Source organism: Onychostoma macrolepis, chromosome 06 (genome assembly GCF_012432095.1).
Source record: "Onychostoma macrolepis isolate SWU-2019 chromosome 06, ASM1243209v1, whole genome shotgun sequence".
NCBI lineage: Eukaryota > Metazoa > Chordata > Actinopteri > Cypriniformes > Cyprinidae > Onychostoma > Onychostoma macrolepis.
The window spans coordinates 13,803,846-13,826,607 of NC_081160.1; the positions used below are offsets into that span (position 1 = coordinate 13,803,846).

The 22,762-nt window shown below is 37.3% G+C and overlaps 1 protein-coding gene across 1 annotated transcript; it reads left to right on the forward strand.

Moving 5' to 3' along the window:
• The first annotated feature begins 1,846 nt into the window (after window positions 1–1,846).
• On the forward strand, window positions 1,847–22,495 carry card14 (caspase recruitment domain family, member 14). The gene is given in 22 exon segments (XM_058777797.1): window positions 1,847–3,768; window positions 4,735–4,872; window positions 5,179–5,385; window positions 5,745–5,863; window positions 6,591–6,743; window positions 6,861–6,980; window positions 7,250–7,375; window positions 8,585–8,734; window positions 8,895–9,029; window positions 10,962–11,074; window positions 11,916–11,965; window positions 12,977–13,049; window positions 13,177–13,298; window positions 13,301–13,392; window positions 13,751–13,877; window positions 14,606–14,843; window positions 15,082–15,145; window positions 15,756–15,870; window positions 16,644–16,808; window positions 17,538–17,656; window positions 20,158–20,273; window positions 20,410–22,495. Coding segments are annotated over 22 exon segments (2,961 nt in total). The 5' UTR covers window positions 1,847–3,557; the 3' UTR covers window positions 20,618–22,495.
• Window positions 22,496–22,762: the final 267 nt, after the last annotated feature.

Here is a 22,762-nt window from a genome sequence, read left to right on the forward strand (position 1 = left end):
AAGATCAAGGACGCCGACAAGGTCCCGTTCTTGGACGCACCGATCTCTCCCAAAGGTCTGTTTGGGCCAGCAGTTGAGGTCTTCGCTGAGCATTTCACTGAGGCACAGAAGTTGTCTCAGGACATGCGACACTTCCTGCCAAAATGCTCTAGCTCTGCAGCTGCCTCGACCTGCATAGATGTGGTCCCCCTAGCCCAGAGCGAGTCCCCAAAAAGGATGGTGGCCTGCGGCCCATCCTCGATCTAAAGAGCCTGAATTGTGCCCTCATGAAATGGCCGTTCAAGATGACTACACTGAAACAGATCCTCTCGCAAATCTGCCCAGAGGACTGGTTCTTTTCTCTGGACTTGAAAGATGCCTACTTTCACTTCCAGATAGCCCCCCACCACAGGCGATTCTTGAGATTCGCCTTCGAGGGAGTGGCTTATCAATGCACGATCCTTCCCTTCGGGCTGTCCCTGGCTCCATGCACGTTTACGAAGTGCATAGATGTGGCTCTCTCCCCCCTGAGACAGAAGGGAATCCACATTCTCAATTACCTCGACGACTGGCTCGTTCTGGCCCAGTCAGAGGCGGGGTCACTATCTCACAGAGCCCTGCTCCTCAGCCACCTAGAATGGCCCCCCTCAAGACGTTTCAGAAGCTGCTGGGCCTTATGGCTGCAGCATCTCCAGTTCTATGGTTGGGCCTGCTTCGTATGCATCCCCTTCAGTACTGGCTGAAACCACAAGTTCCATCCAATGCGTGGCATCACTGACGCCTGCTTATCAGGGTGAACCAGGCCTGTGTATCAGCCCTGGCCCCCTGGAAGAATGTTCAATGGATGGAACAGGGCATTCCTCTGGGAATGGTCTACAGGAGGAAGGTAATCTCGACAGATGCGTCCAACATGGATTGGAGAGCTCTGTGCGAAGGAAAACCATAATTTGGCCATTGGTCAAAAGCGGAGGACAGTCTACACATCAACTACCTAGAAATGCTGGCAGTATGTCGGGGCTGTCATCAAGGCACCTTTTCCTTCTAATAGAGCGCCTCCTGGAATGGGCTGCTTATAGTAGCCCCATGGCCCATTCCCCTGAGGCGGGATCTTCTCTCGCAAGCGAACAGGACAATATGGCACCCCTGGCCAGAGCTGTGGGCTCTGCATCTTTGGCCACTCGACAGGAGCCTGCATGCCTCCCAGAGTGTGTTCTAAACACCATTTCTCAGGCTAGAGCTCTGGCTACAAGGCGCCTCTACACCACTAAATGGTCAGTGTTCTCCGCCTGGTTCTCAGACTGCAGCGAGGACCCATCCATCTATGACATATCAGTGATACTGTCCTTCCTGCAGGAGCTGTTGGATAAGGGGTGCTCCCCATCCATACTCAAGGTCTATGTAGCGGCTATAGTGGCTTCTCATGCCCCTATAGCGGGCCAGTCAGTGGGCAGAGACAACCTTGTTGTCCATTTTCTGAGAGGAGCCCCATGGGTGTTGAGGCTCTGCGAGACTTTTTGAACGATCACCCAAGGTCGGGTGTAACCTCTGTGAGCTTAATCCGCTTGCCTAAGGTGTTTGCTGTTCTTGTTCCCTTGGACCCTGAGGTGTCTAGGACAAGATTACACATGTGGTCGTTCCTCTACCTTAGCACGGTGTGATAGTACTGTATACCCATAGCGTCTTTAGCAAGACGCAGTACGAGTGAAGTATCGAAAGGGAACATACTCAGTTACGAATGTAATCTCGGTTCCCTGAGATACGGGAACGAGTACTGCGTTGCTAGCCGTGCCAGGTAGCTGCACGACTCAGTCGTCGCTTCGGTCGAAGTAACCTGTGGCGAAGCGGGCGCTTATATGGCTGGATAGCCCCGCCCATTCTGGCAGGCTTCGCAGCCATAGGTTCGTGCAGCACCGCTGCCGAGCCATTGGTTCGTCTTTAATGCACTGCATGAACCGATGGCCGTGCAGTTATACTGCGTGATTGAAAAAGGCTTCAATTCAGGAGAAAAAAGGACTTTTTCCCATAGCGTCTTTAGCAAGGCGCAGTACTCGTTCCCGTATCTCAGGGAGCTGAGGTTAGGTTCGTAACCGAGTACGTTATTTTTGATTAATTCTAGGAACTCGAATTACATTCATCAAAATGACTCGATTAGATTCGTTCCAGTAGGCCCACCAGGTGGCGCCCAGTGAGTGTCTTTGAATCATTTACTGATTTATTCAAAAACACTTTATTGTACACAGCCATAACAGCACTGCAAATTCTAGAAGCATGACAGCTATCCGAACATACTTAACTGAACATAAAAATCGCGACTTTGGAACAAGAGGAAAGCGATCACTTGAGCACAATTTAAGGCAATGAAAGAGGTGAAGACAAAATCTACTCATTTTAAACAATGCTTCATTGCAGAAGTTGAGGCTTTTCCAAGTTACTGTATAACCTATTGTGTGCTTACTACTAGGCATATATTTATTTGAATAGGAAATGTCAGTACAACACGTCATTGATTCTATTAATCATAAAAGTGTAAATTACTTAATATTTGCTGTATATTACCCAGTGTAACTCTGTTTGTCATCATCAACAAGCTGCTTGTTATAGTTATAGTTTCTAGGGTAGATCATATATGTAATATGTTGATGTATGTTAAAGAGCAGCAACTCTAAGAATGAGGATGCATACGCGTGGTTTTTTTCTTTCTTTCTTCTTCTTAATGCTGGAATGTTGTGCACGTCACCATGACCAGTATAAACATTGTCATTATGCTAAACCTGTCTGGGGTTTTTATCTAGTACTTTTTAGTTCCCTTTTTTTTCTTTTTTTTTGACAGACAGTTTGACAGCAAAAAAATAAATAAATAAAAAAATCCCTGGCAATAGCTGACATAAGCAGATTTTGCATTTTAACACCATCATACCTTAGAAAAAGCAGATTATAATCAGCAAAGGACGTAAATGCTATGTTTGCATGTGACATGTAATTTCCCATAAACCTTAGAATCCCTCTTTCATTTCCTTTTTTCGTCCTGGACTTTGTACCTGTTCACGGCTTGTTTCATTTGTTTTAGATAGGAAGAACTTGCTTGACTCACACAAGATGAGTGGATGGGTCTATGTTTTGGTAGCTACATTGTGATTTTCTTTGTAAATAAAATCTCTCTATTCCTTTAGTGGAAATGGTAATCTGAGCAACACAACTGTAATCTAAGTAAACCAATCCCCTAGTGAAAATAAACAGTTTGTAATGTCAGGCATCTTAAAGTATGTTTAAAATGCTGTGTGCTTCTTTTTATTTAAGGGGAAATCCACACCTGATCTGTGTGTGTTGTCGGGAAAACCTCTCCTTGACTTTCAGGTTTCCTCGCACACCTTTGGGTGTGAAGGGGGCGGAGATTTATCTGAACTCCCCTTTACATTCTCACTGCTTCTCATTTCTCATTTCACTTCTGCTGTGTTTTTATGCTTGCACTGGACTTGTTTCTTTTTATTGTAGTTATTTTTATTTATTTTTTTTATTTACTTTAATAATATCCTTTGTATTTATGTGTTTGGCAAAGAGTCTGATTTAGGAAATTCAGCATGGCTGAGAGTGTTCTAAATACTCCGGACCTGAAGGATCTGGAAGAAGAAGAATTGTGGGATCTTATCAATGATAACCGTCATGCTATCTCTCTTGGTGTCCGACCCTGTGTTCTCATCCCTTACCTGCGACAGGCACGGGTCCTCACAGACTTGGATGAGGATGAGATTCTCACCTGTTTCAATTTTACCAACCGTGGCATGAAGACAAGTAAGACACTCTTGACTGATGTGTATCGCGGAGAGATGCTTGAAATATACCAGAGCATGAGAAAAGATAACAAAGTACAGCTATTTTTCATGCTAAAAACTATTTAATTTTTTAGCTTAAAAAGTTAGTAAATGCTAAGATATATTTAATAGAAGTGGAAATTGATATATTTGTTCCTTCAGGATTGAAGATCTGTTTTGGATTAGAGCAGCCAATGTGAAAATGACCAGCTACTGGAATATTTGGATGATTACTTTCAGAAAAATGAGCAAGCTTATTGGACACATGGTGAAATATAGATTAGCTACAGATAGATAGGTCAGGTAGATCAGAGTTAATGCTGATAAAATTCCAAGAAAGCCTTTCGTTTTTGAAAATGCAAGAGCGAGAGAAAGAAGAGCATGTAAATTAAAGGAATAGTTTACCATAAATGAAAATTCATTATTGTCATTATTTATTTACCCTTATGTTGTTCCAAACCTGCTGTATGCTATTTTTTTTTTCTATGTAATACAAAAGTAAACAATTCTTGCCATACAATGTCAGCTCATAATGACCATAGCCTGCCAGAGCTCTAAAAAGGATAAAATACTTCAAGCAAAAAAGTAATTCATAGACTATTTCAAATATTCTGAAGTCATATGCTTTGTGTGATTAATATAATGTCTAGCCTGCTTGTATTCAGAATTCAAAAACGGCTCATTCAGTTCAGTTACTACATATGCGAGAACCAAAGCAATATTAGAATCAGTAATGTCAACACACGTTTTTGAACCAGGATGAAACAAAAGCATACAGTTTTGGACTGAAATGAGGGCAGGTAAATAATTTCCATTTTTGTCTGAAGTATTTTTTAAGGAATACTTGAATGTTGGTTGATTATATTGGAAATAAAAAAAAATTCTGTTCAATGTTTCTTATGGTATGTACAATGTAATGTCTGAAATAAATATCTTTTCTCTGCAGGTCACATGATTGACTTGTTACGTGTACAGGGTCATAATGGTGCAATGGCTCTGCTTGAAAGTCTGATGATTCATTACCCTGCTCTCTACACACGGATCACCGGCCGCCAGCCCAGCATTGAGCCTTCAGGCTTCAGCGGTCAGTCAGTGCATTTTTATACTGTAGATTCTGATCATGCATTACAAGCATACCCAAAACCTGAGGGTGATACGGTGCAGTAGTTAAAAATCTGAGCTGGCATTTTGACATCTTCTAGATAAAGTCAACACATTATATCATTTATTCTTTTTTGTTGTTTTTGTTGTTCAATAAAGATCTCTCACACAAACATTAAATAATGTAACCTCTATGACAAGTGAATATCTTCATGACTGAATATTCAAAGGGTATTTTTGTCACCATATTCAAGGCTCATTTGTAAAACCTTGCTTCTGTGCTTGCCAGGCCTGATAAATTACAATGAGTTGACAGAGTACCTGGTTCGTGCAGTGAGCAGTATGCAGACAGAGCTACAAGTGGCACGGCACGAAGCTTCGCGGCTGCAAGGCAGATGTTGTCAGCTGGAGGGGAAACTAGAACAGACCCAACAAAATAATGAAGAGCTCAGCCAGATGCAGGGAGAGCATGCACGACTGCGCAGTCACCTGGATGGTGTGCACTTAACATAGCTTCACATCAGTGTGCCAAGCCTCTGTTTATTAAATCATTAGCAAACATATGTAATGTAAATGATTCATATCTGAATACATTTAAAAAATAAGAATATGTTATGAATTTTTTTTTTTTAAGTATTTAAAAATTGACTAAAGTTACTATTAAATGTAAAATGTAATAATATTTGTGAAATAAAATTAATGAAAGTTAATTTTATTTAAATGTTAACCTTTTAACATTGTTGCATTTTAATTATGTGCTTTGAGAAATTCAGAATTTCAGATCAATGTTTTTGCACAATCAGTTTTTCTTTGTCTGTATCAAGACTATATAATGTCCGGTCATCTTCTGTGCAGGTTTAAACAGGGAACTGCTGAAACTGAAGGATGAGAAGTGTGATCTCTATGTCAGATATACGACAGCTCTTGAGGAGAAGTCTGCAACTATTGTACGCAACAGAGACCTGCAACTGGAGGTGAGGAAACAGATAGAATGTATGTTTGCCTTCTACTTGGACTATAGGTACCATTCAGTAAGTTACAATAAACTGATTGTCTCATCCATATTACATGTGTTTGTGTGCCTGACAGAGAACACAATTCCATAAGGAGTTGGTTTGGAGGAAGTGGTTTGTGTGTGTGTAGTGTTTTTCAAATTCTGTAATGTGTCTTAGCAATTAAAACAACTCAAATGTTGGTTTTGTACTTGTTGCCAAACATAATAGATCATGTTTTCATCATTACTAATGTATAAATATCTTGACATTAATTTAGTTTTTTGTATTTTCTGTTCTGGTTGACATGAAAAACAATTCCATACAAATGTCTTGTCTTATTAAATAGATAAGAAACGTGTTAGTTTTGTTTTAGTTTGATCTATGGAATTAAATCAGTGTGAGAGAAATATGTGGAAAGTATTATGTCTGTCGTATTAATAGTGGCGATCAGTTTTGTTCTATTTGGTTTAATTTGACAGAATTAGTTTTGAGTGTTACAGGGCAATGAAATTTTAGCTATTCATTAACAAGAAACCTGGACCCTTTTGCTTTGCATTTTTTGCACTTTACTCTACTTGGCAGGGAGCCAGGGTAAAAAAAAAAATAGATCTACAGTATAATCAGCACAACAAAAAGAGTAACGCTGGATTGGTTTCCAAAAAAATACAAAGATCACATAGATCTCTTCTCCTGACCTCTTCTCCAGATTTCCCAGCTGCAGCATGAGTTAAAAAAGGCAAGGAAAGAGACAGACTTTGAGAGGCAGCGTTCCTTGAAGAATCCCACTGACACACAGAAGCTCAAAGATGAGCTCAACGCTGTCCGCGCAAAGTTACTGGAGACTGAGACGTTGTTCCCAGTAAATAAGAGACTCATTTTCATAGCAATATAACAAGTCAACAAATTATGGGACTCCATCTTATCTGATTGATTTTTCACAGTAAATCTGTCTGTCTGTCTCTGTCTCTTTCATCAGGTACAGCAGGATATCCTGGCCCATGATTTAAAGGAGGTCGAGAACAGACGTTCAGAACTTGCTGAGGAAGTCAGCAGGCTGAGTGAGGAGAATATACGACTCCAGCAAGAGAAAGAGGAGGTAAAACTGTTCTTTCCTTAACCCTAATGTTGTTTCTGTTTTTCAAAATGTTGTACTTTGTGTAAAACTTAGTTTTTCTCAATCGATTTGACAAATTTCTCCAAACTCAGGTCACTGATGAATTGTACTACATTACTTTGAAGAAATGTGTCAAATCAACTGAGAGAAACTGTAAGAGGAGAATTTTCTACTTCTCCTTGCATTTTTTAAATGTCTATATTCTTTCTATCACCCTCCTTCTCACCATGCTCCCCTCTCACCTTTTTTAGCTCCTAGAAGAGAAGGACTGTTTAGCCCTGGAGGTGGAGAAGTTGACTGTGGACTGTGAGATGTATCAGCACAGGAGTACCCTTTTCCATAGTCAGCTAGAAGAGGTGCAGGCAGAGAGAGACAGGGTCAGTACAATCTATAATGAACAAATATAAATATATAAACAAATATACTCAGGTAATTAGGCCCTAAATACGTTTTAAATTCAACAATGAGATCAGTTTATACAGTACAATAAACTTTCAGTTCCCTTTCTAGGGAAATTCGATACTGTGTCACAGTGTCACACTTAGGCGTAACCAGGGTCTGAGGCACATGTAGAAAATCGTTGAATTCTATTGGCAGACAGCAGCCCTATGAAGTTACATGGAACGCTGTTAAGAAGCTCTGCTTCTGCTTGGCGCTCTTCTCAAGGATATAGGAGCCAAACATTTGCCCCCCCAGTTCAGGCCATGCATCTGCCGAGGCAGTGCGGTGGCTTTGATCGTGGGTATCGCTAGTGCTGGGCTGGCAGAGGAGTTTAGTAAGTGGGTTTCCCTTTTTTAGATTTCTCCTGCCAGCTCCAGGGCTCTCATGCCTAATCCAGAAGGCCACTCTGCAGCCTCTTCTGATTTGGCTAAAAGCATTTTGCTGCCACGGAAAGGCTGCATTTAGCTTGGTCATGTGAAAACTTGGCAAACTCGGCAAGCGATTCCTAGCAGGTCAAAACCACCTCTTCCCTTTGAGCCTTCCATTCCTCCCAGACCTTCACACCGAGATGTCGAGGTACTCCATGTGACATTATAGGATTGCCGTCTGCCAGTAGAGTTTGGCATGTTTCTACACATGCTTCAGACACCGGTCATGCTTGGGAGCGTTCCCATATTGTCATCACCATAATACAGCATCTTGTTCCCATCACAGGGAACTGGGTTATATACATAACACTAAGACATTTAGTGTTAGTGTTACAAAGAAAGGAACACAGTGTGGACTAGCATCTGTAGTTTGGAAGAGAAATAACATGTTTAGATCTATAAACTTCAGTAAATGCATATATGGTTGAAGTCTTTGAATCTTGGAATCAAAATCTAATCTAAATCTAGAAATAAACAGAAAGTTTCAGTATTTTAAAAAATGAAAAAAAGTAAATATTAAAAATTATTATTATAAGAGATTTTGTGACAATGAAACTGTTAACTGACTTCAAAAGGTCAGATGTTTTTGTTTTCATTGATGCACAAAAGATGTTTTCATGCACATTCTTGCTGGAGAACATGCAGCTTTTGCGCAAATATGTGGAGTTCAATAGTGGCAAATGAATGCTAAATTACAGATACTGCTGATGTTTTCAGGCATATTTGTCCCGAGATGAGGCCCAGGCTCAGATTGCACGTAGTCTCGCAGAGAAGGACGTGCAGAGAGGCCAACTCATGGAGCTACAGGCGAGAGTTTTCGCCATGAAAGCCTGTAGCAAGCAAAGAGAAAGAAGAGAAAAATCCAGGGTAACACTGACTCATTTTTATTATACATTCAAGCAACATACAGTAGTTTACTACAATCATTCTTTAGAGCAGTTTTAAATATTGTGCTGTCAAGTGCATTTGTAACCTAAACACGACCACACATGACTTTATTTTTAATATCATTTCTTTGAATAAGTAGGACAGGAAGTTCAGTTGCGATAGCAGCAGAGGTTCATGCAGTGAGTTCCCTCCATCCAGTCCCCAACCCAGAAGACAGCTATGCCGCTTGAATGCAATTCTTCCTGAGAGTTTTAACTCTTTTGATGCCTGTGAGGTACATTTATGCTGTAAATGTTCTGCTTATCGAATCCTAGTGTGAATTAGTCTTTAGTCTCATGGACCTCCCAACACTTCATGCACTAGCTGTCTGATACATATTGGTAACAAAACTATAATTAACTTTGTTGATGCTACTTGTTTTCTCTCTAAAATGGTTGGAAGAATTGTTTGAATAGTTAAAATACAAAATTTTTCCACATTTTATTTAATAAAATTTTCACTGTGACTAAATGATTAACAAGCTGGTATACTTTGACAAAATGGATGTAACTATGCAAAATAAATCACCCTAGTTTGTTTTATATACTATATCTCAGATAACCCCGGCACTAAACCGCACATATGCACAAAACAAACCATGATTCATAACTTTAGATGTCAGTCTAAGCAACATGCAGTTCCAGCACCTTTTGTGTGATACATGTAGGTATTACTGGAATGCAGTTTCACAGTATCAGTGCAAACAAGAGTGCAAAGCACATATGCATTGAAGAACAATTACTATAATTATAACTATAGTTAACTAACTAAAGCTTTAAAAAAAAAAAAAAAAATCTAATTTAATTAAATAGGGAAGTCCACACTTGATCAAATAAAAAAAAAATTTCTCCAGCTGATCCATGCTTAGTAGATACAGAACTTTATTGTCATTGGTGTGGATGCTAATATGGTTACCATTATAGTTATCGTTCTTAGTGTTAATGGGCCTCTACGCATCTGGTTCAATAAATGAGACAATACATTTCTTCCATTCTCTTCATTGTTCTGTCTGATTGCAGCATGTAGGAAATATAGAATTTTGGGTAACACTTTAGAATACTGTTCCATCATTAATACATAACTACACAAGAACACACGAGTAATGCAATATTATCACTCTAGTAACTACTAGTTACAAGCAACTCTGATTAATGAATTAGTAAGTAATAGTGCTTAGTTGAATGTGGTAGTTCACTATTAGCTAATCAGTAACAATTATTTTTTTCATACCTCCCCAAGAACTACTGTATACAGGTTGATAATTAATATGAATAATACATAATGTATAATTCATTCTCAAGTAAATGGTCATGGTAATAGTAGTAATGACTCAAGTATTACCAAATTCTTCAGAAGGAATTACTAATTATTTGGATCAGTATTCTAAAGTGAAGATCATGATAACTCCCTAGTAATGACTGAAATCATTGTAAGCTTTTGAGGTTTTTGTAAAGTATTGAATAGTAATTATTCAGGTGTTACTACATCCTTCTAAAGGAATTAGTAATTTTTTGGATCAGTATTCTAAAGTGAATAACATGATAATTATCTAGTAATTACTGAAGTCATTGTAGCCTTTTGAGGTTTTTGTAAGGTCCTGGTTAGTAATTCATTTGCTAGATTTGGTAACACTTAAATCATTACTAGTGGGTTACCGTGATCTTCACTTTAGAATACTGATCCAAATAATTAGTAATTTCTTCAGAAGGATGTAGTAACACTTGAGTCATTACTATCCAAAACCTTACATATATCTCAAAAGCTCACAATGACATCAGTCAATATTAGGAAGTTATGATGATTTTCACTTTAGAATACTGATCCAAGTAATTAGTAGTTCATTTAGAAGGATTTGGTAATACTTGAGTCATTACTAGTGGGTTATCATGATCTTCATTTCAGAATTAATTATTCATTATGCACAATTCACATTAATTATGAACCTGTATAAAGTAGTTCTTAGGAGTTATTGGTTAGCTAATAGTGAACTACCAGTTTCAACAGCGCTATTACTTAATAAATCGTTAATCAGAGTTTCTTGTTAGTTAATAGTAGTTACTACAATGTTAATAGTGCGTTAGTCATTTGTTCCTGTGTAGTTATTCATTAACGACGGAACAGTAATCTAAAGTGTTTTTATTTATTTTTTGGTGTCAACCTTTTACAGTTCAATGATGAAGCAATCTGCAGTATCAGTTCCAATCAAGTGGAGCCCCCCTGTTCCGAATCTCTCCGCAGACGAGGCTTTGCCTCCAGAAGTGACGTGGAAGACATTTACAGGTGAGCAGCTCATCTGGTCCGTAGCAGTGAACTGTAATGTCACTGTAAAGCCTGCAGTGTGTAAATGAAAATAGCAGTTTGGTACTTTTGCGGTTTGGCTATATTATTGAGTTACTGCTTTTAATTAACATTTTAAAATGGTTAGTTAGTTAGTTAGTTAGTTAGTAGTTGCCCATTGAGAATTATTACGTAATTTTAATATTGTAACTTGATAATTGTATGTTCCAATTTACATGAGGAGGACCATACATCTACATAGACCAAAATCAATATCCAAAACCAATGCTATAAAATTCAAACGATTATATCGATTATATCTGATTAAAATATCCTGTTTGCATGTTACTTCATGTGGAGCTTGTGTCAAGCCCAGCAGACTTTTTCAGACTGCAGGTGTTGCAGGGTGATTTACAATACCTGGCAATTCCTTTCAATGTGGACTTCAAAACAAACAGACAATGCTTATGCCCTGTTTTGTGTCTGATGGGAAATAGCCATGAGATCATTTTTCTTTCATAAAATCTTACATTTTTTCCACGTTATATAATTAGACAATCCATTAGTGCTTCCTGTTTCCTTGTCTCTGTGATCCCAATTGCATTCCTTGTTGCATTGTATGCGCCCATGACTCACTATCATAAAACTAACTCATAAACTGACAGGTCAATGTTTCCGTATCGTATGTACATTCACAATGTAGTAGACGTATGTTGTGTAGTAGGCATATCTAAAAATAACTTTAGAAATCAGAGAAAGGAAGTTTGTTTGTGTGCTAGCAAATGGAATTCTTCAGAGAACTTTGGTTTGAAATAATAAAAAAACATCATTGTTCCATTTTCAGCAGTCAGGATTCTCTCAGCTTTGACCATGATTATGTTTTCATTTCTAAAGGTACTGTTACTTCTTCCTACATTTCTTTGTGGTTACCTAAATAAGCTAAAATTTTATTTTGTCACAAATGTTTGTGCGCTCAGTTACATGAAGTGTCCTAGGAAGTATTTGCACACTTAAGCCACATTATAAATAAAAAAAATTGAAGAAAGATAACAGAAGCACAATTTTTAGGAAAAACATTAATAAAAGTTTTAGGTACAATATTATTCAAAAAAATAATATTTTAGCAAATTCTGTTTGTCAAACATTAGTGGAACATGTCCGTATTCCATGCAATTAACAGCACCTAAAAAGTGTTTTCTTTAGCTTTTTTGACTTATGTACCCAAAGTATGTAAAGTTCAAGTAACCCTTCATCAACAAACAAGAAATTTACTATTAAATATACTAAAATGTTTTCTTTATGCTAAACTGTAACAACATATTTGTTTTCATTCATCTGCTGTCAAAAAAAATTATTATAATAAAATTACATCTCAAAACTATAAATAAAATATATAAAATTGGACATTTCTACTACTTATAGTTTTCAGAGTTTAAACGTGATTTTCTCAAGTAATTACATGAAATACTTGAACTGAGATTCATGACATACTTCAATGACATACTTTAAAATAATATGTTTACAATGTATCATTGTTGCCTAGTTCCCAAAACTCCACACATCGTTCGGAGGATTTTATCCACAGATGCTCGATGCTCGATCTCATTTAGCATTCTCTTTATTAGAAAAGTTACTAATACTAAGTTAATAAATTTGAGTAAAATTATTGTTATTGTGCTATTCTGTGTCATCCACATAAATGTATAAAATTTGCATACATATAAAATTTGCATAAAATGCATACATTATACATTGCACATTATTTAGTTTTCTGTCCTTAAACCTTTTCAGCATGCTGTACATTTTGAAAAGTGTCCATATACTTTTTAGAGCCACTATATATCCATGGCAATTAGAATGAATCACAATGGCATATTCACCCCTTTTCGATTTCCGTTCTTATAGGAGATAGTTTTGATGAGCCAAAATCACCCGCACAAATTCGCTGTTCTGCTAGCAGAAGGAGCCCTAATGACAGGTAAACAAAACAAAACAAACAAACAAAAAAAAAAACACTGAAAGTAAAACACAATAATTACATTTATTTCACATTTATTTATTTAAAATGATCATATTGCTAAACATGTTATTTTGTATAAATCTAGTGTCTCAAGAGCATCAGCCCCACCCTTCCTAATGCGCTGCAGACCTCAGGCTCTGCGTATCACTGGTCGCGTACTCACTGTGTTTTTCCAGGGAGAAATGCTGTTGAATCAAATACAGGTCATTGGGGTAATAAGACCGGTGTGTTTGTGCATCATGTGACCGAAGGATCATCTGCTCAAAGCACTGGCATCAGTCCTGGATCTCAGATACTTCAGGTGAGTATTTTTAGAGTTTTTAGGAAATTTCAGAATTCCCAAGACTTGCTTTCATTTAAAGGCAAAAACATTAGTCAGTCTTAAGAGCTAAAATGCCTTTTACCATCCAGAACTTTTGCAAAAACCAGTCTAGCTTGAATAGCAAAGAAATTCCTCTGAAAAACAAAGTGGTAGGAGACTGGCAGGTCCCTTCTGATTCTTTCATAGATAAGACAGAAAATGAAAATCTCTCTTTTAATCCTCTTTGAATAAGGAAACATAACGGAGATAATTTTTGATCCCTAGAGGGACATTCAGGTTTTCCAGCAGCAGTTAGATAGAGTGAGAACTAATCAAAACCAAACTTGTGTATTTGTAGCTGAAGTATGAGCGGGAGCAGAGAGCTGTACAAATGGTTTTAGAAGACACCACTATGGAAGAGGCCCTGTGGGCCCTGGGGCAAGTCCAGGGACCATGCAACATTACACTGAGACCCAGCCAAGATGGTAAGAACCAAATTCGAACATTCAGACACACTGCATATTAAAACTTAAGCGATGTATTTTTAAAGCAGCCACTTTGATTCCCAGGGAATACAAAAAACTGATTAAATGTGTACCTTGAATGCAGTGTACAGTAAGTGGCTTTGGATAAAGTGCGTAAATGAATGTAAATGAATCTATGCTTTTTTTTTTTTGAGGGGGGGTGGGGGTTACACTATTTGTTCATAGCCTGTTTATTCATAATCACTCAATGGTGCCATTTTAACATTTAATCCATATTGATGATGAAGAGATGCAGTCACCAAGTGACTCTAGAGAAGCTCTTTTAGAGCAGTTGTTATTGCTGTTCAACGTAACAGCTGTCAGATATCAAAATTCAAGCTTTTGTGACATTTTGTGCAGACTGAGATTCTTGAAATATAGGTGAACATGCTATAATAATTAAATTAGCAAATGTTTCAATTTATTTCATGTATTAATATGCTGGATGGTGCATCATGATCCTGTACATGCTAAACTCATCTCTAAAATTGATACAGTTTAGCAATAAATACACACTGTTCTGAAAGAGGGAACCTTTCCCTATTTGTTCATTGAACCAAAACACTTTGTAATGTTTAATCTTGATTAATGTAAATTGTAAATGTTTAACGTTGCTAGTTGTTAAACAGGTCAGAGACTTATCAAACCAAATTTTCCTGATCACTGAAAATCTGCTAATTTCCTCCTAGCTTATGAGAACCTGCTGCAGCAGCTAAAGAACGGCGAGGTGATGTCGGGTGATTCCTTCTACATCCGTGTAAACATGACAATACCAGGGGACACAGCTGGAACTCTCGCAGTCAAGTGTAACGACATTGTCCATGTGACAGACACTCACCATTCCGATGATGGCTCCTGGTGGGCCAGTCACTTGCACCCTTGTCACTTGGAAGATCTCAAGAGCGGGGCTCTGCCCAACTACTACAGGTATACAACACCATTATTTCTCAAAAGGCTTTTTATTATTCTAAAAACTGACATCTTGGCATGTTTTGTTTTTTACATTGTAAAATGTGCCCAGTGAATGTAAATGTTCTTATCATTTTTTTTTAAATGTTCTTGTTTGTAGGTCCTAAGATTTAAAAGAAAAAGAAAATATTTTATTATGCTTTTATGTAAAAAAACAAAAGAAAAAACCATCTATACGTGTTAACTCATTTTTCAGAGCACAGAGGCTCTTAATCAGGGCTCTAGAGGATATGACCTACCCTCGCAAAGCACAAAGAAAGGTGAGAATCCATCAGTAAATCATCACAGGAATTATTTCTCTCTTTTTATTTAACTTTCTACATAATTGTGATTTATGAACTATATAGTACACATAGACGCAATAGAGTCCTGCACAATGCTTAATACAGTGATTTAAAACTGAACTAAACAATTGTCTTAGCTGGCCTGTTGACATGACAGGTTAAAAGGTTACTCATAATTTATGTCATAGGTTAGTCATAGTGCGTGTTTTAGATGAATAGTTGTGAAATATCTAACACATTCTTGTCTAGCTTTGTATCGCCTTAGTTTGGAATTACAGAAATGCTCACCAAAATATTGAACTGTGGGTGTGGTATGAGGTACTTTGGTGAGGGAATAATAACGCATTACTTAGAACTGTGAAACTAGCCAAAAAACTAATCGAAGAAAAATGAGCCACGCATTCTTGTCAGTAAGAGGGCAACCTTTTTATTGTCCTGTCACTAAAAGATTATTGAGTTAGAGAGACAAGAGACATGAAAAAATTATTGTAGACTCGCAATGTTTGATTCTGTTGAGATGTGTAATGAAAAGCACAGATTGGTAGAGTTTGTTACATTAGTCCTCAGTACCTGTTTCTGTCCACAGGAGAAAACTTTAGCTCATGAGAAGCAGAGAGCAGCGAGGATCGTCATCACTGGTCGGCAAAGCAGAAACCCACTGTGGGTCAGTGTGGAGGATGACAACAACACAGTACAGGACAGTTAGTACAAGACAAACTCCTTTTAGCTTTTTTACTCATAATTAGACATGGGAAATGTAAGAAAATAAACAATTCCATTTCCTGTTCTGATTCTAGTTCTCCAATTCCAGTTTTATTAACTATTCTTTTAGTACTTTGAGGAAGAAATTGCTGAAAAAAGTTATGCAGTCTGACTGTGGAAGTGTGATCATTTTATTATTTAAAAAAAAATTAAAACATTCATTTGGAAAAGGTTTTTACAATAAGTCTTTTTAATGACTTTTCATAGACAGGTTGTATAAATGTAACTCTAAACCAACAAGTTGGTAACATATTTCATTTGTTTTAGTAAAGGAGTATACTGACAAACCTCATAATGTGTATCTATACAAATTTTCATATGAACAACTAGTCAGTAACTACACTGATTTAAGTCTCATAAAGTTTAAGTTAAACCTAACACATTAAGTTCTCAGTATTCAGTGTGTGTTTGCTTTACTAAAATGTGACTCATTGTAATCATTCATTTGTACTGTACTGTTGAAGTAGAATTGTTGTGGTGAAGGAAACACTGTCACAATACTTTAGCACTGAACCAGTTCTGAATAAGAACAGATTCTTGTTTCCCAACCCTAGTCATAGCATTGAACTTTAACTGCAAGCTGTGTATGAAAGAGAAATGCTACTAACTTTTCTACTAACAAATCTTTCAACTTTGAACTTTTGAGGTAATCAATGTCAGGCAAAATTCTGGTTTAGACCTTAAGTATCAAGAAAATCTTTCTCTCTTGTAGGTGATGGCTGTGTGCCCAGCAGATGTGTGACTCTTATGCCCTACACCCTGGTCTCACCTCGTTTCCCACCCATCTGCCGACCAGTCCTCCTTCTTCCCACATTGCTTGGCCGTGTCTTGCACAAACGGTTGGCAGAACAGCAAGGTTATCAGCTCTGTGAGCCAGGTAAAAATACACATTTTTTAAAAGTTTTCAATAAAGGGGAAAAGAAAATGGAAAATGGTAGAAAAAAGTAGATAATTAGAGAAAACTCTCCCATTACAGTGAGTATCAGTAAATCACTAGTATCAGTATTTTAAGCCTTAAAAGAATTTTTGGAATCTGACTAAATCCAGATTACATGCAATCAGTTATTACCCTGTACTGCAAACAATATAGTCAAAATGCTTAGCCATGTCGTCAATATAACAGTGTATTCTTTCAGTTTATCCTGTTGTAATGGCTGTGGTTTTGATGATAAAAATTGCACAAGGCTGCTCCTTTTCTGTATGGTGTATGGCCGATATCAGTTTCAAAGTGATATTGATTGGAACATATTTGACAGGATTCACATACACTTTTACTGTTAATCTATGTGATACAGAAAAGAAAAAAAGACTAATAGTGTGTGTGTGTGTTGGGGGGTGTTTAAAAAGGCAAACACATGAAACAACCCTCGTTCAGAACTGTACACACTGTATGGGGAATTACAGTGCAGTCTTTCTCCTTCATTAGTGAAAGACAAAAATTTACTTGAGAGCCATTAATTAATTTAGGACAGATTCACAAACATTTTTTTTTGTCTGACTTTAGTTTTAACTCTGTATTGTCTTATTTATCTGCTTTGGTCTCTGGCTGCTTCCTCCTTACCTCACTTTTGACATCTCTTCCTTCCTCTCATCTCTTATATTTTAGAGTTGCTGATGGCAAGTGAGCATGCCATTCAAATGCAGAAGGGGGAGATTCTTGAAGAGTGTGACTCAAAAACACACCTTTGCTATACGTTGCAGGGAGTGGAGAAGATCATGAAGCGGGTGTGTCATAAAACATTGCTATTTTATTACTAATTGCCTGATAAATAGCATTCAAATAGCAATTGTATTAAATAAGTTGAAATAAAAGTTTGAGTGAGGGGTTTTACAGTAGTACAATACAATAATAATTACAATAAGCATGTATATACAATAATGTTTGTGTTCACTATAATATATACAGTGAGGAAAATAAGTATTTGAACACCCTGCTATTTTGCAAGTTCTCCCACTTAGAAATCATGGAGGGGTCTGAAATTGTCATCGTAGGTGCATGTCCACTGTGAGAGACATAATCTAAAAAAAAAAAATCCAGAAATCACAATGTATGATTTTTTAACTATTTATTTGTATGATACAGCTGCAAATAAGTATTTGAACACCTATCAGCTAGAATTCTGACCTTCAAAGACCTGTTAGTCTGCCTTTAAAATGTCCACCTCCACTCCATTTATTATCCTAAATTAGATGCACCTGTTTGAGGTCGTTAGCTGCATAAAGACACCTGTCCACCCCATACAATCAGTAAGAATCCAACTACTAACATGGCCAAGACCAAAGAGCTGTCCAAAGACACTAGAGACAAAATTGTACACCTCCACAAGGCTGGAAAGGGCTACGGGAAATTGCCAAGCAGCTTGGTGAAAAAGGTCCACTGTTGGAGCAATCATTAGAAAATGGAAGAAGCTAAACATGACTGTCAATCTCCTCGGACTGGGGCTCCATGCAAGATCTCACCTCGTGGGGTCTCAATGATCCTAAGAAAGGTGAGAAATCAGCCCAGAACTACACGGGAGGAGCTGGTCAATGACCTGAAAAGAGCTGGGACCACCGCTTCCAAGGTTACTGTTGGTAATACACTAAGACGTCATGGTTTGAAATCATGCATGGCACGGAAGGTTCCCCTGCTTAAACCAGCACATGTCCAGGCCCGACTTAAGTTTGCCAATGACCATTTGGATGATCCAGAGGAGTCATGGGAGAAAGTCATGTGGTCAGATGAGACCAAAATAGAACTTTTGGTCATAATTCCACTAAACGTGTTTGGAGGAAGAAGAATGATGAGTACCATCCCAAGAACACCATCCCTACTGTGAAGCATGGGGTGGTAGCATCATGCTTTGGGGTGTTTTTCTGCACATGGGACAGGGCGACTGCACTGTATTAAGGAGAGGATGACCGGGGCCATGTATTGCGAGATTTTGGGGAACAACCTCCTTCCCTCAGTTAGAGCATTGAAGATGGGTCGAGGCTGGGTCTTCCAACATGACAATGACCAAGCACACAGCCAGGATAACCAAGGAGTGGCTCTGTAAGAAGCATATCAAGGTTCTGGCGTGGCCTAGCCAGTCTCCAGACCTAAACCCAATAGAGAATCTTTGGAGGAGCTCAAACTCCGTGTTTCTCAGCGACAGGCCAGAAACCTGACTGATCTAGAGAAGATCTGTGTGGAGGAGTGGGCCAAAATCCCTCCTGCAGTGTGTGCAAACCTGGTGAAAAACTACAGGAAACGTTTGACCTCTGTAATTGCAAACAAAGGCTACTGTACCAAATATTAACATTGATTTTCTCAGGTGTTCAAATACTTATTTGCAGCTGTATCATACAAATAAATAGTTAAAAAATCATACATTGTGATTTCTGGATTTTCTTTTTTAGATTATGTCTCTCACAGTGGACATGCACCTACGATGACACTTCAGACCCCCTCCATGATTTCTAAGTGGGAGAACTTGCAAAATAGCAGGGTGTTCAAATACTTATTTTCCTCACTGTATATATATATATATATATACTGTACATATACACACACACAGATAAAATATTTCTCTGTTTTTATTAAGTATGTGTAATACATTTCAGTTTCGCCATCTTTCCATGAATTGTATTAGTGATCATTACACATTACAATACAGCTATGCATATATATATATATATATATATATATATATATACATTTTCTCAATATTTAGATTTTTTGCACCCTCAGATTCCAGATTTTCATATAATTGTATCTCGGCCAAATATTGTCCTATTATAACAAACCATACATCAATGGAAATCTTATTTATTCAGCTGCTTTCAGATAATGTATAAATCTCAATTTCGAACAATTGACACTTATGACTGGTTTTGTGGTCCAGGGTCACGTGTGTGTGTGTGTGTGTACTGGTATATATGGTTTACAAGGACACAAATGTGCATAATAACATGGGTACTACAACGTAAACATGGTTTATGAGGACACTTCCTGTGTCCCTGTAAAACAAAAGTCTTAAAAACATACTAAACGATGTTTTATGAAATTCAAAAATTGCCAGTAGTTTCCCGTAAGAGGTAGATTTAGGTGTAGGGTTGGTGTTGGGCAATAGAAAATACGGTTTGTACAGTATAAAAACCATTACGCCTATGGAGAGTCCCCCTAACCATAAATTCAAGTATGTGTGTGTGTGTGAGAGAGAGAGAGACTATGTGTAACTATCTGTTTAATATCCAATGTATAGGGCACTCACTGTGTGTTACCCCTGGGTTTGGACTGTGTACGTCGTCTCCACCGTGCCGAAATCTTCCCCATCATCATCTACATCATGTCAACAGAGAGGAGTCTCCGCAGATTGAGGTACTATAATTTCCTCCATGAAACTTTTCACAGTGAAACTAAGAGCTGATTCAAATATTCAGATTTATAACACAAAAAATGCTGTTCTGGGAGCATAACTACTGCTATATTTATCTGTTCTGTTTTTGTTTCCTAGACACAAACTACGGCAGAATGTTTTGACTGAGCTGCAGGTGCTGGAGTGTTCCTGCAGCGAGGAGCCCCTTCTGGATAAACTGCCCTGCCTTTACCAGAGCATTCCACCAGAGAGCTGGCATGACAGCACCACCCTAATTGACACCCTGAAAACAGTGGTGTCAGAGGAGCAGCAAAAGATTGTGTGGGTTGAGTCAGATACCTGGTGAAAGAGTAATGGGAATGAGAATGTAAATTCAAAATTAAGAGTATTAAGGCAAGTTTATACTTCTGCATCGAACCTACATTGTAGACACGGTTTAGTTATGCTCTTTATGATGTAGCCTGATGTGCACCTCTCCAGAAATGCTATGATAGGTCTTCTTTATAACCAAAGACCTTCCCCCAGGCTGATTGAAAGAAAATCTGCTGTAGTTTCACATCCATTGGGAATGAATAATAGAGCATGATTGCTTGAAGCTTCTGATGAAAGCAGTGAGGCTGATTACACAAACAGCAGGCTGGACAGAGATGATCATAAACCATAAATGAATTTAATGATCCAAAACGTCCATATTCACACAACATTGTTTGTCCATACAACAATATTGATCATAACATGATTAAAAGAGAATTCCACTAAACATTTATGAACCAATGCACAGAGGTCCAAAGAGGAAATAATAATGGGCCTTTTAGATAAAGGTAAACTAAAAAGCACATTCTGTGCATTTAAAGCAAAAGAAAAAAAAAATGGAGGTCTGCTACAAAGCTAAAAAGTTGTACACTACCGCTCAAAAGTTTGAGGTCAGTAGATATGGAAAGAATTATACTTTTATTCAGTTAACATGCATTAAACTGATGAACAGTTACAGTTACTTACATTGTTACAAAAAATTTATTTCAGACAAATGCTGTTTTAAACTTTCTATTTATCCACTTAGGAAAAAAAGTATTACTGTTTCCCCTAGAGTATTATGCAGGGCAACTGTTTCAAACATTAATAATAATACGAAATGTTACTTGAGAATCAAATCAACATATAATTTAACATATAACAATAATTTCTGGATCATGTCACACTGATGGCTGCAGTGCATGGCTCCTGAAAATTCTGCTTTGCCATCACAGGAATAATTACATTTTAAAATATATTAAAACAGACAACTGTTATTTTAAATTATAATATTATTTCATAATAATACTGATTTTACTGTATAATCCATCCATTAGATGTTGAGCATTTTGAGACTTTTGAATGATAGTGTGTAGTATATGTAAAAAGTAATGATGCAACATACACAGATAAGGCATTTTGTCCTAAGTGCTGACCCCTGAGGGTTCCATCAGTATATGTCTATCATTGAATATATATATATATAAATATTAATGTATTGCTTAGAAATGGGTATACAAGGTGCTTTATTGGGACTTATTTGTAAGGTGCATGCTATATTTATTTATAACTATAGTCTGAATACTCTATAATACTTATCCACTATTTTGAATGTTCACAACTGCACAACAGATTAATATTAAATCAGATTTTATTTCACTGACCATCTGTGTGTAAAACCATCAGTGGAATTTGTTTACAATGAGTCAGCTACCTAAGTTACATTAAGTTGCAACAACAGAACACAAAAACCAGCTGATATTCTACTTAATAGTGTTGTTTACCACAGGCTCACAAACAGAGGTTTTTGTTCAAGTTAGGGAAAAATACAAACAAAAATGAGGATATAGAGCATTTTCCCCTCAAGCCATATATCAAATCTCAGCTGCTCTGCATGCATTCTGCCAGACTAAACTATGTTATACATTGTTTATTGTTTTTACTCAGGTTCAAATTACGCATTGTTTTTGTAAAACAAAAGTCTTTGAAAACTGACAGTTTAAAACTGAGAGCAAGTAACTATTGTATAGTGATTTATACATAATACACATTACAATATTAATGTTCTCTTTTATATTTGTATATTCTATTTCATTACAAATTCTGTGACATGCTTCAACATTTGTGTACAATTCTGTTGTAGAGTATATCTCTTTATGTAAACGTTTTTTAATTTTCTTCTTTGATGTGTACTGATCTACACCTATACAAAATAAACACTTTGTCTCTTGATCAAAGGATGAATGTTGAACAGGAACCATACTTTCTTAACATACATCAAATTTCTATGCATTTGTGTCATTCCTGTTTTTAAACCAGACATAAACAATCACCCCTGCTCAACTAGGAAAAACCTGTCCAGCAGGAACATGCCCTTCATTGATACTGTACCACAAATGTGTACTTTCCCATAACGTGAGAGATGTTAGCAAGCATTCTAACAATGTAAACAACAATAACAATAATTAATCATGACGAG